The sequence below is a fragment of the Ipomoea nil genome, unplaced genomic scaffold (assembly GCF_001879475.1).
Source record: "Ipomoea nil cultivar Tokyo-kokei standard unplaced genomic scaffold, Asagao_1.1 scaffold1407, whole genome shotgun sequence".
Lineage (NCBI taxonomy): Eukaryota > Viridiplantae > Streptophyta > Magnoliopsida > Solanales > Convolvulaceae > Ipomoea > Ipomoea nil.
Window position 1 is genome coordinate 1,562,901 of NW_017617835.1, and position 18,103 is coordinate 1,581,003.

Consider the following 18,103-nt stretch of genomic DNA (forward strand, 5'->3'; position numbering starts at 1 on the left):
GTCAAAATGACGTCGTTTTTGCAACTATGTGCACCATACATAGTGCACACGGTTGCACAACATAATTTGCGATAATTTGCCGAGGTCAAGCATAGAAAATTTGGTTAAGGAGTTGAGACTCAAAATTTGTCATACATTAGGATTTAGGACTCCCTAGTCCCTACTATATAAACATTTCCAGCTCTTTTTCCCCTACTCAGTTCAAACTTATATGACCTTATTTTGCTCTTTGCCTAGCAATAGAACATCACATTTTTCACCTTCTCCTTCAATGCCGGCAGGGGCCGCACCCCGGAGCCATTCGTGGTGCGCGTGCAGCGCATCGAGCCGTTCTCGTGGGCGTCGTTATCGACATAAAATCGCGCTCTGTAGGCCGCCAAATGTGCATAATATGCAGGAGGGACTGTATTCATAGTAACACAGATGCTTGTGAGATACCATATTATAATGCAGCTTTGCACATGAATAAAATGCAGAAGCAAAAAACACAGTTCTATCTGGAGCATCAGAGCTTTGAATGAGAGAAAAAGTTAGAAGATTACCAACAGAAACAGACCGAGTGCATCGTGCATACCTGCATTCGTTGCAGTTAAGTTGTTACTAATAATGGAAAAGCGAGATAGTTAAAAAGGAGTTTCAACGTAACACGACTAGATTGAGAGAAAAGAGATTCGTTACGTATAACAAAGGTTGTTTGTCAGAGATTGGATTTCATCTGCTGTGAAGTTGTTCTCGTCCCAAAGAACATGGTAGTGTGCAGGACGACTGGTCCCCTGCAAATGTAAACGATGCCACGGGGTCAAACATGGAAAACAGAGAATGAAAACTGGAAAATTTAAAAACAGAAAACAGTTTCCCGTTAGTAAACAGGCCCAGATTCCTATAAGTTGCTAATGGTTTGTCCTTTGATTTGAATGAAATTCAAGCACTTACCTGAATTCCAGCATGACTGCATAGATAAAAATCGAATTCTGTAGGATGGCAAATCTTAGAATCCACCACAGTACCTGCATTTTGTTGTTATAAATTTCAATTATATCAAACGAGAAAAACGAACATTCAATCATCAAAACGTCTTACCAGGTAACACATTCCCACTCCTGTCCATATGGTTTCGGTCATTATGGTTGTTAGCAAAAAGCCTCGTGTGATGACGTTTTTGGACAACAATGAAAGTAACCAGAGGTTGGTAACCCGGTTCCAGTGATGCACAAGCCTGGAGCCGAGGCACAACAGGAAGTAATACAGATTTAGAAGACGAGTAGATCGAATTAAAAACATTAACTGCAGGAGTTAGTTATTCCTAAATTCACAAACCTTGCGGATAGCATCAAGCTCGTACAGTAGAACCTGATAGAACTGCCCATCGCTCACACCATCCCTACACCCGTTAAGGTAATTAGAACAAAACATCACAGGTCTACAAATATAAGACTAAAATACCTATAGAATATTATCCTCAGCGGTTTTTGTCCCGTGGCCTTCTTAAATGCCAGCAAAAGTTCCCTGCAAATCGTTGAAACAAACAAACATGTTCATTTCCAAGCATATCTGCTATAATACGTTGCTGCATATGAAGTAAGGATATTGAACGAACACCTACCTAATCATGCCTCCAGAAACTTTCCCCCATTGAGGATCGTGCCATGTTCTGTAAAGATCCTGAATGAGTTCTTGTCGATGTGGCTGAGCACACACTAAACCCGCATACTTGGTAACTTCGGGCCAATCTTGCGAGGCCACGACCTTCACCAAATAACAGCAGATGTCATAAATTTTATCCTCAGCTCGAACAACTTAATTCCAGTAGTCAAATAAACCAAGAAGCTAAGCTTAGATTCTTACAGCAGCTATTGATGGGCTACAGTCCTCTCCAGATTCGGGATGAGTAACATCAGCCCCGAAAATGATCGTTGGGATGTCGCTCACCAGAGGAACTTTCCATCTTAAAGCATCTAAAAGCACAGTATTTCTTCCTCCCATCTGCATTAACGTTTTCAAAACCACATTATTAAATAATTATATTAATTAGCAACATTTTCAATTCACTACTTCCAACTTGCCTTCACATTAATCTTAAGCGATACATTCGACAGGTATTGTTTGCTGATCTTTAAGACATATTTCGTGAGGCAGCACTGCGATATCAGTCCCAGGTCTGTTTCACAAATTCGCTTCAGAGTACCTGAATATCAAGAATCTAACTTCGATTAGTATATTATTCTAGAATGATCAATAATGCGTTAACTAGTGAGTATTAGCTGGACACGTACCATACAACGGACCGTTATTGTCTGGAAGAATGGCTATGAGTAGTTCTAGCTCTTTTCCCCCGGGTTTGTTGGCAGCAACGTTATAAACGTAGTTCAAAGCCTTCTTTACCTGATCTGGTTTAGCCGAATAGATCGGGATGACTGGCTCACAATTAAATTCCTGATATCAAAGGTCAAAAATGAAACCATTTATGCAGTATAAAATTAATAACATAAGTTTCCAAACAATTTAAATGATAAAATGTTACCATTCCAGAGACTTGACACATCTGGGCTAGCTGTTGGCAAAAGCCACGAGCAGCGTTTTCCTGGACATTACGCGAGAAATTGATGCAAGCCCAGTGGTTGACGGTGCTTCCATTAATTACTTTCTGTAACGGGAGAACAATATCATGATCCTGGTACTAGAACAAAAATACGGTGTTGTTAGAATTGAGAACCGGGCACCTACCTTATTTATCATGTTCCACTGACCTTGCTGGGGTCGACATTCCTTTTCCTTTCCAGAATCATGGTATTTCAACTAAAAGAAACGAAAAACGAATTGGTGAATATGTATCATCACGCTCTGAAGCTAAATTTCAAGACACAAGCATATATATATATAGTAGCGTTACCCATGGGGCAGGGAGAACACGAGCTTCAACCGATGCTAGCTTATCATCAATGTTGATGCCAAATTCCTTGGCAACGGGGTCTTCCTTGTATCCATTTTGCTTAACAACCTGCAAAATGTCGAGTTCTTGCTCTCGAGGCCTTTGGCATGAAGATTTTAGCAACGAAGTTATCTGCTTCTCATCCAGCCGTTTCGTATACCTCTGCCCCTCAACAATCTTACAAGCCTATTGAAGCCAAAATCGGGACTTTTGGAATTTTTTGCCTAAAGGACAAAATTTTAAACATATTTGGGAAGAATCAATTCAACTACTTAATTACCTCCATTGGTAAATAATTAACTTTCCTTTGACTTCCCACTTGGAGGCAAGGTAAATGCGGATATTGAATGGTATATCCATACATCTCTTGAAAATACTCGATTACTGATTTCATGTTCTTTTCCTCATCAACGGGAAAACTATATTCACCAGAAGTAGTTAAAATGAATAAGTAGCCAAGAAACACCAAAGCTAGTTATAATAGAAATGAATGGTGAATATAATGTTACATTAGCTCCCTGGTTGGTTGTGATGTTAAACCCGAAATTCTGTATTTTCTTCTAATGTTTCCCCTGTGCGTAACTTCAACTTTCACACCTCTCAGGGCTTTCTTAACCTGCAGAATTAGTAACATTTTAAATGTACTAGGTAAGTAATTATTCGGTTCACTAATAAGGTGATCTTACCTTAACCCGATCTGCATCGGAGAGTGGCCTGGAACTTATATCTCGTCCTAAAACTTGAGCTACAAACTCAACAACCGGGAGAGGTTCTATGAATGCTGTCGTTGACATATCTGCCCAGAACATATAAAACCGTTAATTCTAAGTAAAACATCAATACTAATATGCAGTACCAAGATTCATATATAAAAGGAAACCGATATGTGGGATTTACAGACTATCCTACCAATATTCAGTGATAGTCCCATTTGAGTCGGTTTTATACTCTGATAGAAGCCCCGCCAAGACTGTAAGCCATTACCAAGAGCCTGTGGTTTCTTGATACTAGGAGAATAGAAGAATCTCCCAACAGATATATACCTACAAGCATTCGAAATGACAAGACATATATATATATTTGAGAATGTAATAATGCGAAATCTCTTGGTTGGGGATTGGAGAAGAGATTATGAATTAAACCTTTGGGATGCAAGTTCCCTCAATACAACATCGAAGATTTTAAGCACTTGAAAAGGGGCATCAGCTTGTTTCCCAGCGAGAAAATTGTGCAACTGAGCCATGTCTGCCTGAGCTGAAAACTTGATTGTGACACTAAATCGACGCTCCCTAACATGATATAATCAACAACGTTTTAACTAACTAAGATCCATTCGACGAGAAATAATGCATATATAGCAATTAACTAACTAACTAACTTACTTTGTGATGCCACTCCACTCATCATCATCAGCCAGAGTTATGATAAAGTCTTTTGTGTTAAAAGGGAGCAATCCAGCTGTGTACAGCATTCGCCTCCCATCATACACCGGAAGCCTATTCCCCAGCTCGGTTTCTTTGTGGCGTTTTACCAACTCAGTCATGATAGCTTTGTTCAATCGAGTGGAATTAATTTCCGGGCTAAACTTAACCTGTATTCGAACACAAAAAAATTGTAAGAACTTAACTCGAATTAATGCACCCGAGAAATTAAACCAACAATGGCTTACAGTATACTGGCTTAAGTTCCTATCGGATAGCTCAGCGACGAAGTGATTGGCCTTCACAATACATTTGGTCCCCAATTGGCCATAGCCAGGCCTAGTGGGGAAAGAAAGCCTCCGGTCAGACGAAGAAGAAGGGGGATTATTATTATTACCACCTATCTCCAACATCTTTTCCATTTGTACCCCTTTCCCTTTCCTCCTTCCCCTTCTCCTCTTGGCTTCTTCTTCACCATCGCATCTCGACAAGATTCGAGACACAGAATTCTGATTCCTCGACTCCTGCAATGGAGTTCTGGAGATCACATGCTTTTCCTCAGGCTCTTTCATCTGCCACTGAGGCATTTCCTATGATCTTGTGAATCTCTGATCTGATGTGCCCTTCACACCAAAAATTAATTGCATTCAGAAGCTAAAGAATATGGTAGTAAGACAAAGAAATGCAATAATAAAAAAGAATCATAGGACAAATAAAAAAACACAGATGCAAAAGGAATAGGATAGAAAGAATCAAATCTCTATATGACACGCTTCTGTCGCAGCACTGTTTTCCCCCTGAAAAGGTTTACACCAAAAGTAAAAAGAGCCATGCAACCATGCAGATCCCAGTAGGCAATAACAAACAAGAATCCAAAACCCCAAAAAAAATAAAATCAAAATCTTCACAGTAAAATTACTGTGTATATATAGGAAGTTAAGTTTTAAACATTTGAAAACACCTGAGGTGGTGGGATGAAGGGACAGAAGTGAATGTCTCCTTAATGCTAACGAACTAAATCTTCAATGGCGTGTCAATGTCAGGAAGAACAGATGACGACAGAATCCCATACGTTACTTACCCTGTTCTTCTTTTGTTTTTAACCCCCCCCCCCCACCCCCCACCCCCCACCCCCATTGAGGTCCGTGAACAATGCAAGAACTTCTGGACTTCTGCAACATCCTCCGGTCAATAATCAGAAATTTTTTGGTTGGTTTCTTGTACCCATCCACTACCAGAATCAAAGTTGGGATCTTTTCTTTAGAAAAGAATTCTTCATTGGCCAAATGAGAAGAAAGAAGAACAAAAGTAAATACTGTAAAACAAATCCCAATCAAAGCATGAAGGGTGGGTGGGCAAGCAAAAGGTACTAAGAACCTTAAATGACAAGAATAAGTCTTGAATGATCTTAATCAAGCAGCAGAAAGCCAGAAATTGTGGGTCATAATTTTTTTTTAAAAAAAAAAATTAAGGTACAGTAAAAAGCTGGAGACTGTGAACTAAGATTGACAGGAGAGCAATTAATGTTGGAGGGCTAGTGCCAGAAAGGTAAAATTCCTGGGCTGAGAGCTATGGCAGGAGAGGATTTTTAACTACTACTAACTGCAACCCAGAGGTAATTTCAAGAAGACAACAGGATTACTGTGTGAAAAATAAATAAATTACTGTGTGAAAAAATGGAGGGTTTGAGATTCAAGGTGGTTCACACATGATAGGGATGTCTCATAACTCACTGCCAGAATGGTTTCACCATAACGGTCCAAGTGGTTGGCTCTGGATTCAATGTTGGTGGATGTGATTTCTTGCCTAATTTCAGAAATATACACCTCTCATTAAACCACATCACTCACTATATTACTGTACTCTCATTTATATCACTTCAAGAATTCTCATTTATATCACTTCAAGAATTCAATCAAAATTGTGCAATTAATTCTCACACTCTCAGATGAAGCTACCTCCTTCTAAGTAATTGCTCTCATCTGCTTCTTGGGGTAATACTATATTACCATGGAGTATTTGCTAAAAATCTCTTTTACCAGACAATTTTCTTTTTACCATAATCAAGTATTAACTTATATCTAGTATACTCAGGTATAACATATCTAGTAGACTTTTTATCCACATCAAATATTAGTCCTCCTACATACTAGGGCGTACCTTATTGAGATATGAAAACTTTGAATTGAGAGAATTTCACCTTTTGTAAGCAAGATATAACATATATGGTTGTACATCCAATAATACTATTGGTATCATACAAAAATCATATATACAATTATGCATAATGAATTCTATATTACTTTTTTTGGATCAATAGGGAGGGGGACACCGGTAGATCTAATTCTATATTACTTGTTACAAACAAGTCCTTTTACGTGCGATATACATAAATAAATGTTCAATGTTAATGCTAATGTTAAAATTATAGTTGTATTGAAGCAACTTTTTTTAAATAGTAGTATACAAATTTGTAAAATTCATATTATATTAAAAAGTATAGTTAATAATTTGGGTAATTGTTATGGAATGATTAACAATTGTTAAAGTAAGATTTTTAGATACAGTAATTGATTAAATATAATTATGATAATATTTAATGTATATTAACAAATTGATTTAATTACCGATTTGGTCCCTCGACTATGAGGATTTCACCAATTTAGTTCTCCACTTTCAAAATTTCTCAATATAGTCCCCGACTATGCTTTTTTTTTTTTTTTTTTTATTTTTTTTTTTTTATTACCTGAAGTGGTCCTTACCGTTAAACATCCATTAACTCAGGACCAAATTGGTAATTTTACTATAGTCAATGGACCATTTCTGTAATTATCTTTCAGAGAAAATGGTGCATGTGATGACCGAAATGGTCCCTTGACTATAGCAAAATTACCAATTTGGTCCTGAGTTAACGGATGTCTAATGGTTAGGACCATTTCAGGTAAAAAAAGCATAGTCGGGGACTAAATTGAGGAATTCTGAAACTCGAGAACCAGATTGGTGAAATCCTCATAGTCGATGACCAAATTAGTTATTAACTTTAACTCTAACAAATTTAACAGTGTAAGGCCAACTTTGTCTTATAAAAATAATAGTACAACATTTGTAGCGTAATGTACCACTCAACAAGTATAGAAATATAAAAAAAAAAAAAAATAATAATAATAATAATAATAATAATAAATAGCTTCAAAGCAGCGTTTGAAAGTGGATGGACTTCTTCCTACTACTGTGATGGCCGGGCACCACTAAAGACAAGCAAACAAGTTTTGGGGGAAAAGGAAGCCAAAAAAGTGATGAGAATTGCAGCTTTTCTTTTAGCACCCACCACTCAATTCACCACAAATTTCTTAAACTCCACGATTTTGAGACAATAGACTTAAGTTTAAATCTGGGTACTAGACTCGGCTCTTCACCAGCTTCTATCTAACAATTCTTTAGCTACCTGATGTTGAACTTAACCCTTCATCGACTTCCACCTAACAATTCTCTCTCTCCCTCTCTCCAGCACCCTGCTAGTCTTAACTACACAGTTTTTACTCGTGACTTGACTCTGATATTATTTACTAGGATCAAACACTTACTATATGGTAAGTCCAGCACCTTGCATCTCGAAATCTGAATGCAGATAGAGGAAAAAGCAAATAGTCGAAATGGTGTGGGTAGGGAACAATGATTCATTGACCAATAAAGGATGGGGCTTTGGTGAAAACGACGACCCACTGCAAAGCTCAAAGTTTATTCTCTCTACATTATCACTCCACTCAATGCTACATACCATTTGTTTGGCCTTTAAATTTTATTGTACAGAGACTGCACCGTTGCTGCGCCACCACTTTAGAGCGGAGACCACCACAAACACTACCTATTCCATTTTAACTATTCTGTCCTGCCAAAACTACTCATAAATTACTCTTCCTACCTATCTAACATTTATATTTGTAGTGTTGTGGCCTGGGCATTAAAGAAAGGGGGCTGGCTGGGTATCAGTTTTCACCCACTCCCAATTTTGTATATTAGACTTTATGATTTACATATTACACTTGATCATATCATATCGGTACTTGTAAGCTAAGTTAATATGTACTTGTGGTGTGTCAATTTGACAAATTCTTATTTTATCTTTTAAGTCTATCAACTTTTTTTGAAACAAACGAAACAGACTTCATTAAGAATTCCAAAAGCAGCAATACAAGCCGGTGGGATAATAGCTCACGACTTAGAGACAGACGAAGAACCAATTGTTCGAGCCAATTCGTGAGCCACGTGATTCGCTGTTAAGTCTATCAACTTAATTGACTACTTGTATAATTTTAATATAATATTTATAGTTCATGTTTTAGTGTGTAAGTTTTAATTTACGGGAAAGACCATTACTCAAGGTACATTTTGAATAAAATTTATCTTGTGATTTTAGTGACAAAGGTAATCTAAGATTATACCTAGTTAGGAAATGGGGGTAATCACATTACCGCCACATCAGATTTGAAGTAATATAATTACCTAGATAATCTAAGATCCATGACCATGGTTCACACAATAATGATTAGATCTTGTGATCGATGAGTCATAAAAGATAGAAATTTAAAAACTCCATCAAAGTAGATTGAAAACCTTGATCAAATAGTAGATTTTTTTAAAGGGAAATAGTAGATTTAAAATTTCTTAATATAAACTCAACTTATTACGTGCACTACAAATAACCAATCTTAGTGACTAGTGCCAACAAGTTTTGACTAAACAACTAATTATTATTAATCTTAAAGCAATAAAATTTGAACTCAAATTTAACCTAACTTAATATATAATAAAAAATATTTTGTAAATATATTTTTTGAGTACTACTAACTCTGTTACAATGCAGTATTTGTTCATAACTACTTCCTCAGCCTACCGAAGCACAAAGTGTTAATATCACCCCATTGAAGCTCGAACTCATGACTTTCCATATATAAATATATACATATATACATATACATTAAAGTAAGTTTTGAATTTTATATATATTATTCTACATAAATATATATATAAAATAAGAACAACTCGACTAATTTAAACTCGTGAATTTATTTCAAAAAGAAAAAGACTAAACTCGTAAACTGATTGAACATCGTATCAAAATACTAAGATTCTATCGTTTGACTCAACATTAATGACTCATTTAGTTCAATGAAAAAACATTAAGAATGAATTGAATTTAAATTTCATAAAAAGAATTACTTGAAATATCGATTCTATTAGTTGGTTAAAGAATCAAATGCTCCTACAGAATAAAGATATTTGAGCATAATACAGGAATTTAAATTGTATTTTTTTTCTAAAAAAATGTGAAAAATAAAATACCAAACGGTCAATTTACTGAATTCATTTCCCTCAATTTTGAGATATTCTTTTTCCATAAAATGTTAGACTTCTTCCAAAAGGCTGGATCCCTAATCCCAAAACCCCCCACATCTCAGCTTGACAAAGTATTTGGGAAGATATAATTAGTTACAATGACCCAATGGCTCATTAGACATGGTCAAATGTCGGTGCGCACAAAAAATCTATCTACTTTGACAATATATATACGAGTGAGACAAGATTCAAAGTAAGAAATGATGTTGGGAGAGTGGGGGTCCTCTAGCTATCTGTCGTTTGTTGCGTGGCTGGTAGACTAAAAGGAAATATGCAAAGTGGTGAAGATAGAAAGCACAAAGATTTGGTCACACCGTACCCATAGTCCCATAGTTTAAACAACTAACCACCCACCCACCCATCACGTGTATGGGTGGGTAAAGTCAATAAATGCAAAGACAAAGAGGAAAAAACACTAAAGAATATTTTGCTGTAAATTCCCTTCCCTTCTCGTCGATCTGTCCATTCCCAACAACTAAAATAAGGCCCGCCCAGAACCAAACGCCAAAACACACACCCAAACCCCAATCGCAATTATGAGAATGAGAATGAGATTGAGATTGTACGCACACTATCCACCAACACTTCACACACCCGCCCCCAAACCATGCTCACAAAAGACGAAATTTCTCCTCCCAAAACTCCCACATCTCAACACGACAAAATTTTTTGAGAAAGTAAATTAAGATGACTTAGTGGTCTATTAGGCGGGACTGTGAAAGAATCAGTATTTGGTACCTATAAGGAGCTGAGTCTAGAGTAAATCTCACATTATGACGGTCAGGCTCAATCCACACTCCCAAACCAAACCCTATATATATCTATCTAAAAAATATTGTATTGCATCTGAGGGTCCCCACGGACCCTTTCGAAGTTTTTGGTGAATGATCGTAACAGAGTTTTGAACTTTTGTAAATTAATCAACTTGAGTTATGTCTGGAACTGACCAAACCCTAAATGGCCCTTATTATTATTATTATATATCACTTCTGCATGCTATTACTCTCCCCCTTCTTAAAGGTCTGCATCCAGCCGACCCCTCAATCCCTATTCCCAATCCCTAAATTCAAACAAGTAAATGCATGTCTACCCCAACACACTCACCAACTTTAAAACTTATTGCTGCAATAATTTTTACGGTTTTCTGTCTTGTACGTACTCCTTTGATGACTCACCCCAAGCCCCCAAGTTTTATTTTTTTTTTCTACTAACTGAAAATTTTTTCATAAAAATAAAAAATCGAAAAAAAACACACAAAAAAAAAATATTATTGTACCACAGAATCTAATGTAATGTAAAATGTTGCAGAAGGATAAAGCCAAAGGAGAGAAAATACCTTGTGAATTACGTAATCTTTAGCTTGTGATCCTTTGCGAACCAACTTGAATGCTATGTTTCTTCCCTGACGATCATTAACTGAAGCTCAGCAGCCCTGTCTCTACAAACCAAACATTATATATTATTATTATATTTGTTTTAGGTACTCTATATAGGGAGGCTATATATAAATATATATGCCGTATGTACTGTATGATCTAAAGGTTAGATCTTGAAGTGCATATCAGAGTTGTTGTTGTTGTAAGGCTAGGCTAGATTTTCATGCAAAATCTGAAGCTAAAAATTGAATGAAGGTAATAAAAGGGAAGGGGGCTAGACAGATAGCTAGCTAGTTTAGGAGGTTGAGAGTTTACCTACCCAAGTGCATGCCTCAAAGATTCGAGAATAATTATGATGGAAATGAAGGGTGCTTTGAACATGAAAAGGTGTTAAAAAGGGGCAACTCAAATGCTCCAAGATGTGAGCTTTTTGGGGCATCAAAAGAAGTTATTACTACTTATTTAACTTTGGGGAAAAAACAAGGAATTTTTTTGGTCACTTAAAATATATATATGGACTTGAAAACAGTGACAGCAAGCTAAGCAAAAGAGCAAAAATGAAGCCTTTTTCCCTTTACCAGTTCAGTGCAACAAAATGCGAGTCTTGGAAGTGTTTGAGAATACCAAAGAGTACAGTATAATAATAGAGGAATCAAGAAATTAAAGCAAGCTAAGCTTAATTATAATAAGACGTCACACTTTATATTGGATAAAATTGTATTATATTATTTTTCATGTGCTTTTGTCGTAATAAGAAATACAATTTTACTAGACACGACACACCACCGCAACGACGGGACTGCTAAAGTTCCCATGTTTTCAATAGAGTAATAATACATCTAATCCCACTTGGTAAAGGTCCTATTACATTGTCAGTATGTTATTAAGCTGTTATGTGTACAAGCTAAGACTAAGACTATGAGAAAAGAAAAAAAGAAAACTTGAAAATTCAAAGCTTTAAAGAAACTTGCCTTAGTTATATATATATACACTGAGTAAAGAAGAAGGAAAGGAATATAAAAACCAAGGGATCACAGCCTTCAAGGAGAAAAGAGAACTTTCATGGAAAGAAAGAAAGAGAGAGAGAGAGAGAGAGAGAGAGAGAGAGAGAAGGGCTTTAAGCGTGCAGTACAGAAAATGGTTATATATGTTTGCAGGCTTTAATTAAACTGTTTAATTAATTAATTACATAAAAAAGTATAATTTTGTTCTTCGCAAAAAAACAATTAAGAGCGAAATGAAAGGGGGGAATAAAGAAAAGAAAAGAAAAGAAGAGAAAGAATAATGGTGTAAACAAGTAAGATTCCATATATACTCACTCACCCATCATCACATCATCAGACTCAGTGCTCTTCTTTTTGCAGCTCGGATAGATGGGATCTGAATCTTTATATATTGCGTTCAGATTGCATGAGTTGTTTATTCGCCGGAAGAGCTGTCGGAAAATTTTGTGAGTGGTGGAGGGTTGGTGGCCTGGGCCGCTGCGCTGCGGGTAGTTGATTTTTTTGACTGTTAGAACTAAGTGATAAGGTGTATGGGAAGTGATCAAAGTAATGGTTGTGTGTTTTTGCCAGGACTGCGATGTCGTAGCTAACTCCCTACATATATATACTAGGAAAACATACATATGGAGTAATGTGTTTTGGTTAAAATAGAAATAAAATTCAAATAGGCTACTCAACTGCATACCATGGAACCATGTCCACCTTGTAAGGTGGACACGGTTCCAAAATTGTTCAAAATTGTGAATATAGAGTTCAAAAATTATGAACATAGAGTTATAGACATATAATTCTGTAATTGTGAATATAGAATTTAATAATTGTGAATATGAAGTTCAAAAATTATGAACATAGAGTTTTATAATTATGAACATAGAATTCTGTAATTGTGAATATAGAGTTCAATAATTGTGACTATGAAGTTCAAAAATTATGACCATAGAGTTTTATAATTATAAAGTATAAACATAGAACCGTGTCCACATTGTAATGTGCACAATTCCAAGGCATAACAATCCACCAAAATACAATTGGATCCCTGAACAACACAAACTCGTGCAATTAGACCCAAAATGACCTGTTTACTCGAAATTATGCTGATATGCCGGTTACCAATTTTAAAAGTAATATTTTAAAATAAATTTAAATAAAATAATTAATTAAAAAAAAAAAAAAAAAAACTAAAACGGCCGGCTTTGTCCCCCCGGCCATGGAGACGAAGTTGCCCGCTGGTTTTTTTTTTTTTTTTTTTTTTTTTTTTTTTTTTATAAAAAAATTTAATTAATTATTTGTATTTAAATTTATTTTACAATATTATTTTTAAAATTGGTAAGGTGGATAGCTAATAGATGTTAACTTTTAGTATATTGAATGTTCATTTGTAATGTATTTTAAGTGATATACTAAAAATGAATAATTAAAAAATGAACTGATAGTATATTAAAAATGAACATGTATATCAGTGATCCAATTTATAATGTGGACTATGGTTCATGGTATTATAATTGCTTTCTTTATTTAGTTGGCTTTTTAACTTAATAACATCAATGAGGATGCTAGACAATACAATATGCAGAAAGTGAAACATTTTCCTTACAAAAGTATCATCTCCAAATTAAAGTTCCTTTTCGGCATTGAATTCCCAATAAATAAATAAATAAATAAATAAATAAATAAATAAATAAATATATATATATATATATATATATATATCAAGTTTTTAAATTTGATTATTATATACCATATATATATATATATATATATATATATATATATATATATATATATCAAGTTTTTAAATTTGATTATTATATACCACGTTTGAAAATTTTTGCATGATTTTATTTTTTATTAAAAAACAAAACTCAAATTTATATGGATTTGACACAATGTTTCATAGATAGCGCCATAGCGCGCTAATGCAAAGGTATTAGGTTTATTGTTAACTAATAGACAAATTATCGGATTTCAAAAAAAAAAAAAAAAAAAAACAAAAGACAAGTTATCAATGTGATTATATTGTTCCATACATTTGTCATGATTTTTTTATTTTTTTTTTTGGATTATAATACATGCATAATCTGAAACTCCTTATGGATAATATTATATAATAATAAGTAAATGTGAGACACTTGCATGAGTTGTTTACTAGCAACAATATAAATTATAATGGAAATGTTTTATACTATGGTTAAAAAAAAAAAGCACGCAAGTATACAACCATTCAAAAAAATAGGTACATAGATTAAAGTTATTACATCAATAGACCATGAAATAATTTTAAATTACATTATACGTACTTTCATTTTACTCTATACTCTTGTCCCAAAGGTTGAATCCTCAACCCTAAAGGTCCCCACACTCTGACCGAGAAAACATGTTATATTGATTGATAATTAGTATTAGAAACAATTCACTTTTTTTTAATATCTTTTTATTATTTTTTTCCGACACACACGTACACACATACGCACGTGCGCGCACACCCCTTGATCGAATAAACCAAACAATACACAACTATTGTTTTCCAAGGATAACCTTTACACGGCTAAAACAATGTGAAAATTAAACCACCGTATAACACTACGCAAATCGGCAGCCTAGTTCCACTAACCACCGCATAACACTACCCAAATTGGCAGCCTACTTCCGTCAACCACCACAAATTTTGGCACTCAACTCCCTCCAGCAACTAGCCAAAAGTCTCTTCCATTAAAGGTGGTCTGGCACAAGCACTTTATGTTCAGATGACGACACTTTTGTGACTCTCCTTAATTGAGGGAAGGTTACATAACTGAACCTGGCTCTGAACTACAACAGATAGAGGAAGTATAGAACGAACATATATTACCTTCTAATAATAGAGTTTATAGTACTCAAAATAATTTAATATATGGAATGTACCATACACGTACACCTAAAACATTTTTTGTTTTTGAACTATATAGTCTTGTAAGTTATTAAAAGAGTAAATACCTAAAATGGTCCCTTGACTATAGGTAAATTCACAAATTGGTCATTGACTTTCAATTTTAACCAATTAAGTCCTTAACTTTGCAATTTTAACACGATTTGGTCCTCCGTCTATTTGACCGTTTGTTGACTGTGATTTTTGAGGATATATATATATGTAATTCATGGTCCATCGTCGATTTTTTAAGGTTCCGGTTGTATTTTCAGACCGCACTGTTACATTTGAATCCACCGCCGAAAGCAATCTGCCAAATCCTGTCGCCTTTCTTCATCCTCCATTTGGATTCAATGTAGTTGAGTTCGTACCAGAGTGAAGAAGACAACGTGTTTCCGAACCGGTGCAGCGTCATCCTGGAGGCCTCCATGTGCTCCGGTGAGAGCTGCGGGTATTTCTGGAAACCGTCAATGACGGCGCGGGCGCGGGCGTTAATGCAGAAGTGTCCGAATGACCAAATCGTGTTAAAATTGTAAAGTTAAGGACTTAATTGGTTAAAATTGAAAGCCGAGGACCAATTTGTGAATTTAGCTATAGTTGAGAGACCATTTTGGGTATTTACTCTTATTAAAATTTTGAGAACACATGCACTTCATTTCTTGAATCAATCAGTCATGACTAACTATATGCATGAGTACTTGCAATATATATGGCTTAATAATCTAGAGAGAAGACCATAAAATCCACACCCTTCCATAGGACCATTATATATCATATCATTGGGTTTAATCATAATATAATTAAGATCATACTTACACACGTAGTACAATAATAATAATTGTACAAGAATCAAAATTGAGAGACTAAAATTTGTCACAAAACATGATGAAAACCCAGACAAAGTTGTGGTAGTAATGCATGCAAGCTCACTAGACACCACAGATACCTTAAAAAGAGATGCTACCTGTGAAGATCTGATCTTTGTTGGTACTCTTTTTCATAATGGTTTTAAAAGGAGTGAAGCTTTATAAAAAATTTCAACTCCTCAATGATAACAAAATCGAGTGAAAGATGAACGACTATTTTTTTTATTTTTTTTTTATTTTAAATTTTATTATCTGGCTTCCCTTTCCAGAAAGGAGACAAAACTACAAAAGATTGGTTGCTGGAGATTGGATCCCACCATGGATGGGCATGCATATTCAAGATCATGTTTTTCACTTTTTTTCTTTTCTTTTTAAATGTGAGCTGAGAATTATGGTGATTAGACCTAAGTGGTTGAAAGCTATTTTGTCACTTGGTTATCATATCATATCATATGTGATATATAGATGCTGCTGCAAATAAAAGCACAAGCAAAAAAGGGAAAGAGGGGCATGCAATATAATGCATGAATTTGTACACATAAAAAAGTAGCAATTTATCCCTCTTTTTCACCTATCTGATCTTCTTTAATTTAGATGTTCAACATTCCTTTTGCTCTCATCATCAGATCACTGTACGTACTATCATGAGCATTGCACGTTGTGCTTATGAAAAAACCCATCATTAGACTTTTGACATTAGCAAAAGATTATTGTGTTGATGATGATGATGATGATGATGATGGGAGAGGGATCAGATCCGAGTGATGAGTGGATGGTTTATGAATTATGATGATGGGGTAAATAATGAGCTGATGAGGCCTAGGTTGCATGCCCCTTTTCCTCTTTTCTTGAGTTGGGATCAGATCAACATGGTAAGCCACTTACTTAGCTACAGTATTGTCTTTTAAAGAAAGGCAACGCATTTTAATTTGATCCTATTGCCCAACACTTTTTAGATGGAGCAGATACACCATATAATAAGTTTAATCAGATGTATGTGAATATTTATACCAAAATTAAGGTTTTGGTTCGAGTGGGATGGGAGGGATTTGAAGTACAATCGAAACTCGATTGAATTAGTTTTATCTTTCAGAATGAAGATATTGGTATGAAAAAAAAAATGTAGACATCTATGATAGATCTATGTACTCTAAGTAAAGATGAGAATTAAGGCTATATTTGGCAAGTCTAGTTGAAAGTTGAAAATTAGTTAAAAATTGAAAAGTTATAAGGTAGAAGCGGAAAAATGAGAGTTGTTAAGTTAATTAATTTTTACTTAAAATAATTCTTTGTTCAAACCAAAATAATCATGATTGGGATTATTTTGGTTAACAATTGCATAATTGAGGGTGAAATTGAGCAAATTTAGAAGTTGAGGACGACCAAAATGGTGAAATCCTAATATATAGTCGAGGGATCAAATCGGGTATTAACTCTTATTTAAAATATTGGTTGAGTCATCTTGAAGATCTAGGCATGTTCTAAGGTTGGGTAACTACGATGGTTTGAGGTAATTAATTTTGTTGAAATATATTTCACTATTGACACGGTTCCAAAACTGTTCATAATTACAAACATATAGTTCAAAAATTATGAACATATAGTTCTATAATTATGAATATAGAGTTGTGAACATAATTATGAACATATAGTTCTGTAATTATGAATATAGATATTCAATATTTGTGAATATGAAGTTCAAAAATTATGAATATATAGCTTTATAATTATGAAAATATAGTTAAGGAATTATGAACATAAAGTTATGTAATTGTTAATATAGAGTTCAATAATTATGAATATGAAGTTCAAAAATTATGAATATATAGCTTTATAAAGATGAACACGGTTCCGCAGCATAACGATTGGTCTCCACATCGTGTTATTCTTCTTTTTAAAGCAAGGCAAAGCTTGAATTAAATTAAGCCATAAATAATGTTAGGAGGGACATGGTCTCAGTTCATTTACCTGGAAAGATAAATTTACGAATAGAATGATTTGCTGCTAGACTTGTTGTACAAAGAACCAGCCAGCCTGAGAAACGGCTGAAACGGCTAATGTATAAGCTAAAACATTTGCAGATTTAGGAACAACGTAAATAAACCAATCCAAAGAAGTAGACCAAGTAGTCCTGCAGTCATCAACTATCAAACCAACATACGAACGAACCGGAGCGTGTGAAGAAAGTATATTCCGAAGCTCCAA

At 34.8% G+C, this 18,103-nt stretch overlaps 1 protein-coding gene across 5 annotated transcripts; it reads right to left on the bottom strand.

The window, feature by feature from the left end:
• Positions 1-103: 103 nt before the first annotated feature.
• Positions 104-12,700, bottom strand: LOC109186716 (protein argonaute PNH1-like). 5 transcript variants are annotated; one of them, XM_019336823.1, is made up of 23 exons: positions 12,447-12,700; positions 11,084-11,185; positions 4,599-4,973; positions 4,312-4,520; positions 4,072-4,218; positions 3,839-3,972; positions 3,616-3,725; positions 3,439-3,545; positions 3,210-3,348; positions 2,891-3,115; positions 2,725-2,796; positions 2,522-2,644; positions 2,274-2,433; positions 2,064-2,185; positions 1,846-1,983; positions 1,604-1,746; positions 1,444-1,506; positions 1,318-1,381; positions 1,081-1,216; positions 934-1,007; positions 679-773; positions 543-574; positions 234-403 (listed from the first exon to the last, which is right to left on the bottom strand). In XM_019336823.1, the coding sequence occupies exons 3-23, from the start codon at positions 4,935-4,937 to the stop codon at positions 234-236; spliced, it is 2,802 nt and encodes a 933-aa protein (XP_019192368.1). In that variant the 5' UTR covers positions 4,938-4,973; positions 11,084-11,185; positions 12,447-12,700. The 5 variants fall into 5 exon arrangements, 4 of the variants coding, with proteins under 4 accessions (XP_019192370.1, XP_019192368.1, XP_019192372.1 ...); XM_019336827.1 differs by having other exon boundaries at positions 4,599-4,963; positions 12,447-12,660; XR_002055166.1 differs by lacking the exons at positions 11,084-11,185; positions 12,447-12,700 and adding an exon at positions 104-131 and having other exon boundaries at positions 174-403; positions 4,599-4,937.
• Between the last annotated feature and the right edge of the window lie 5,403 nt (positions 12,701-18,103).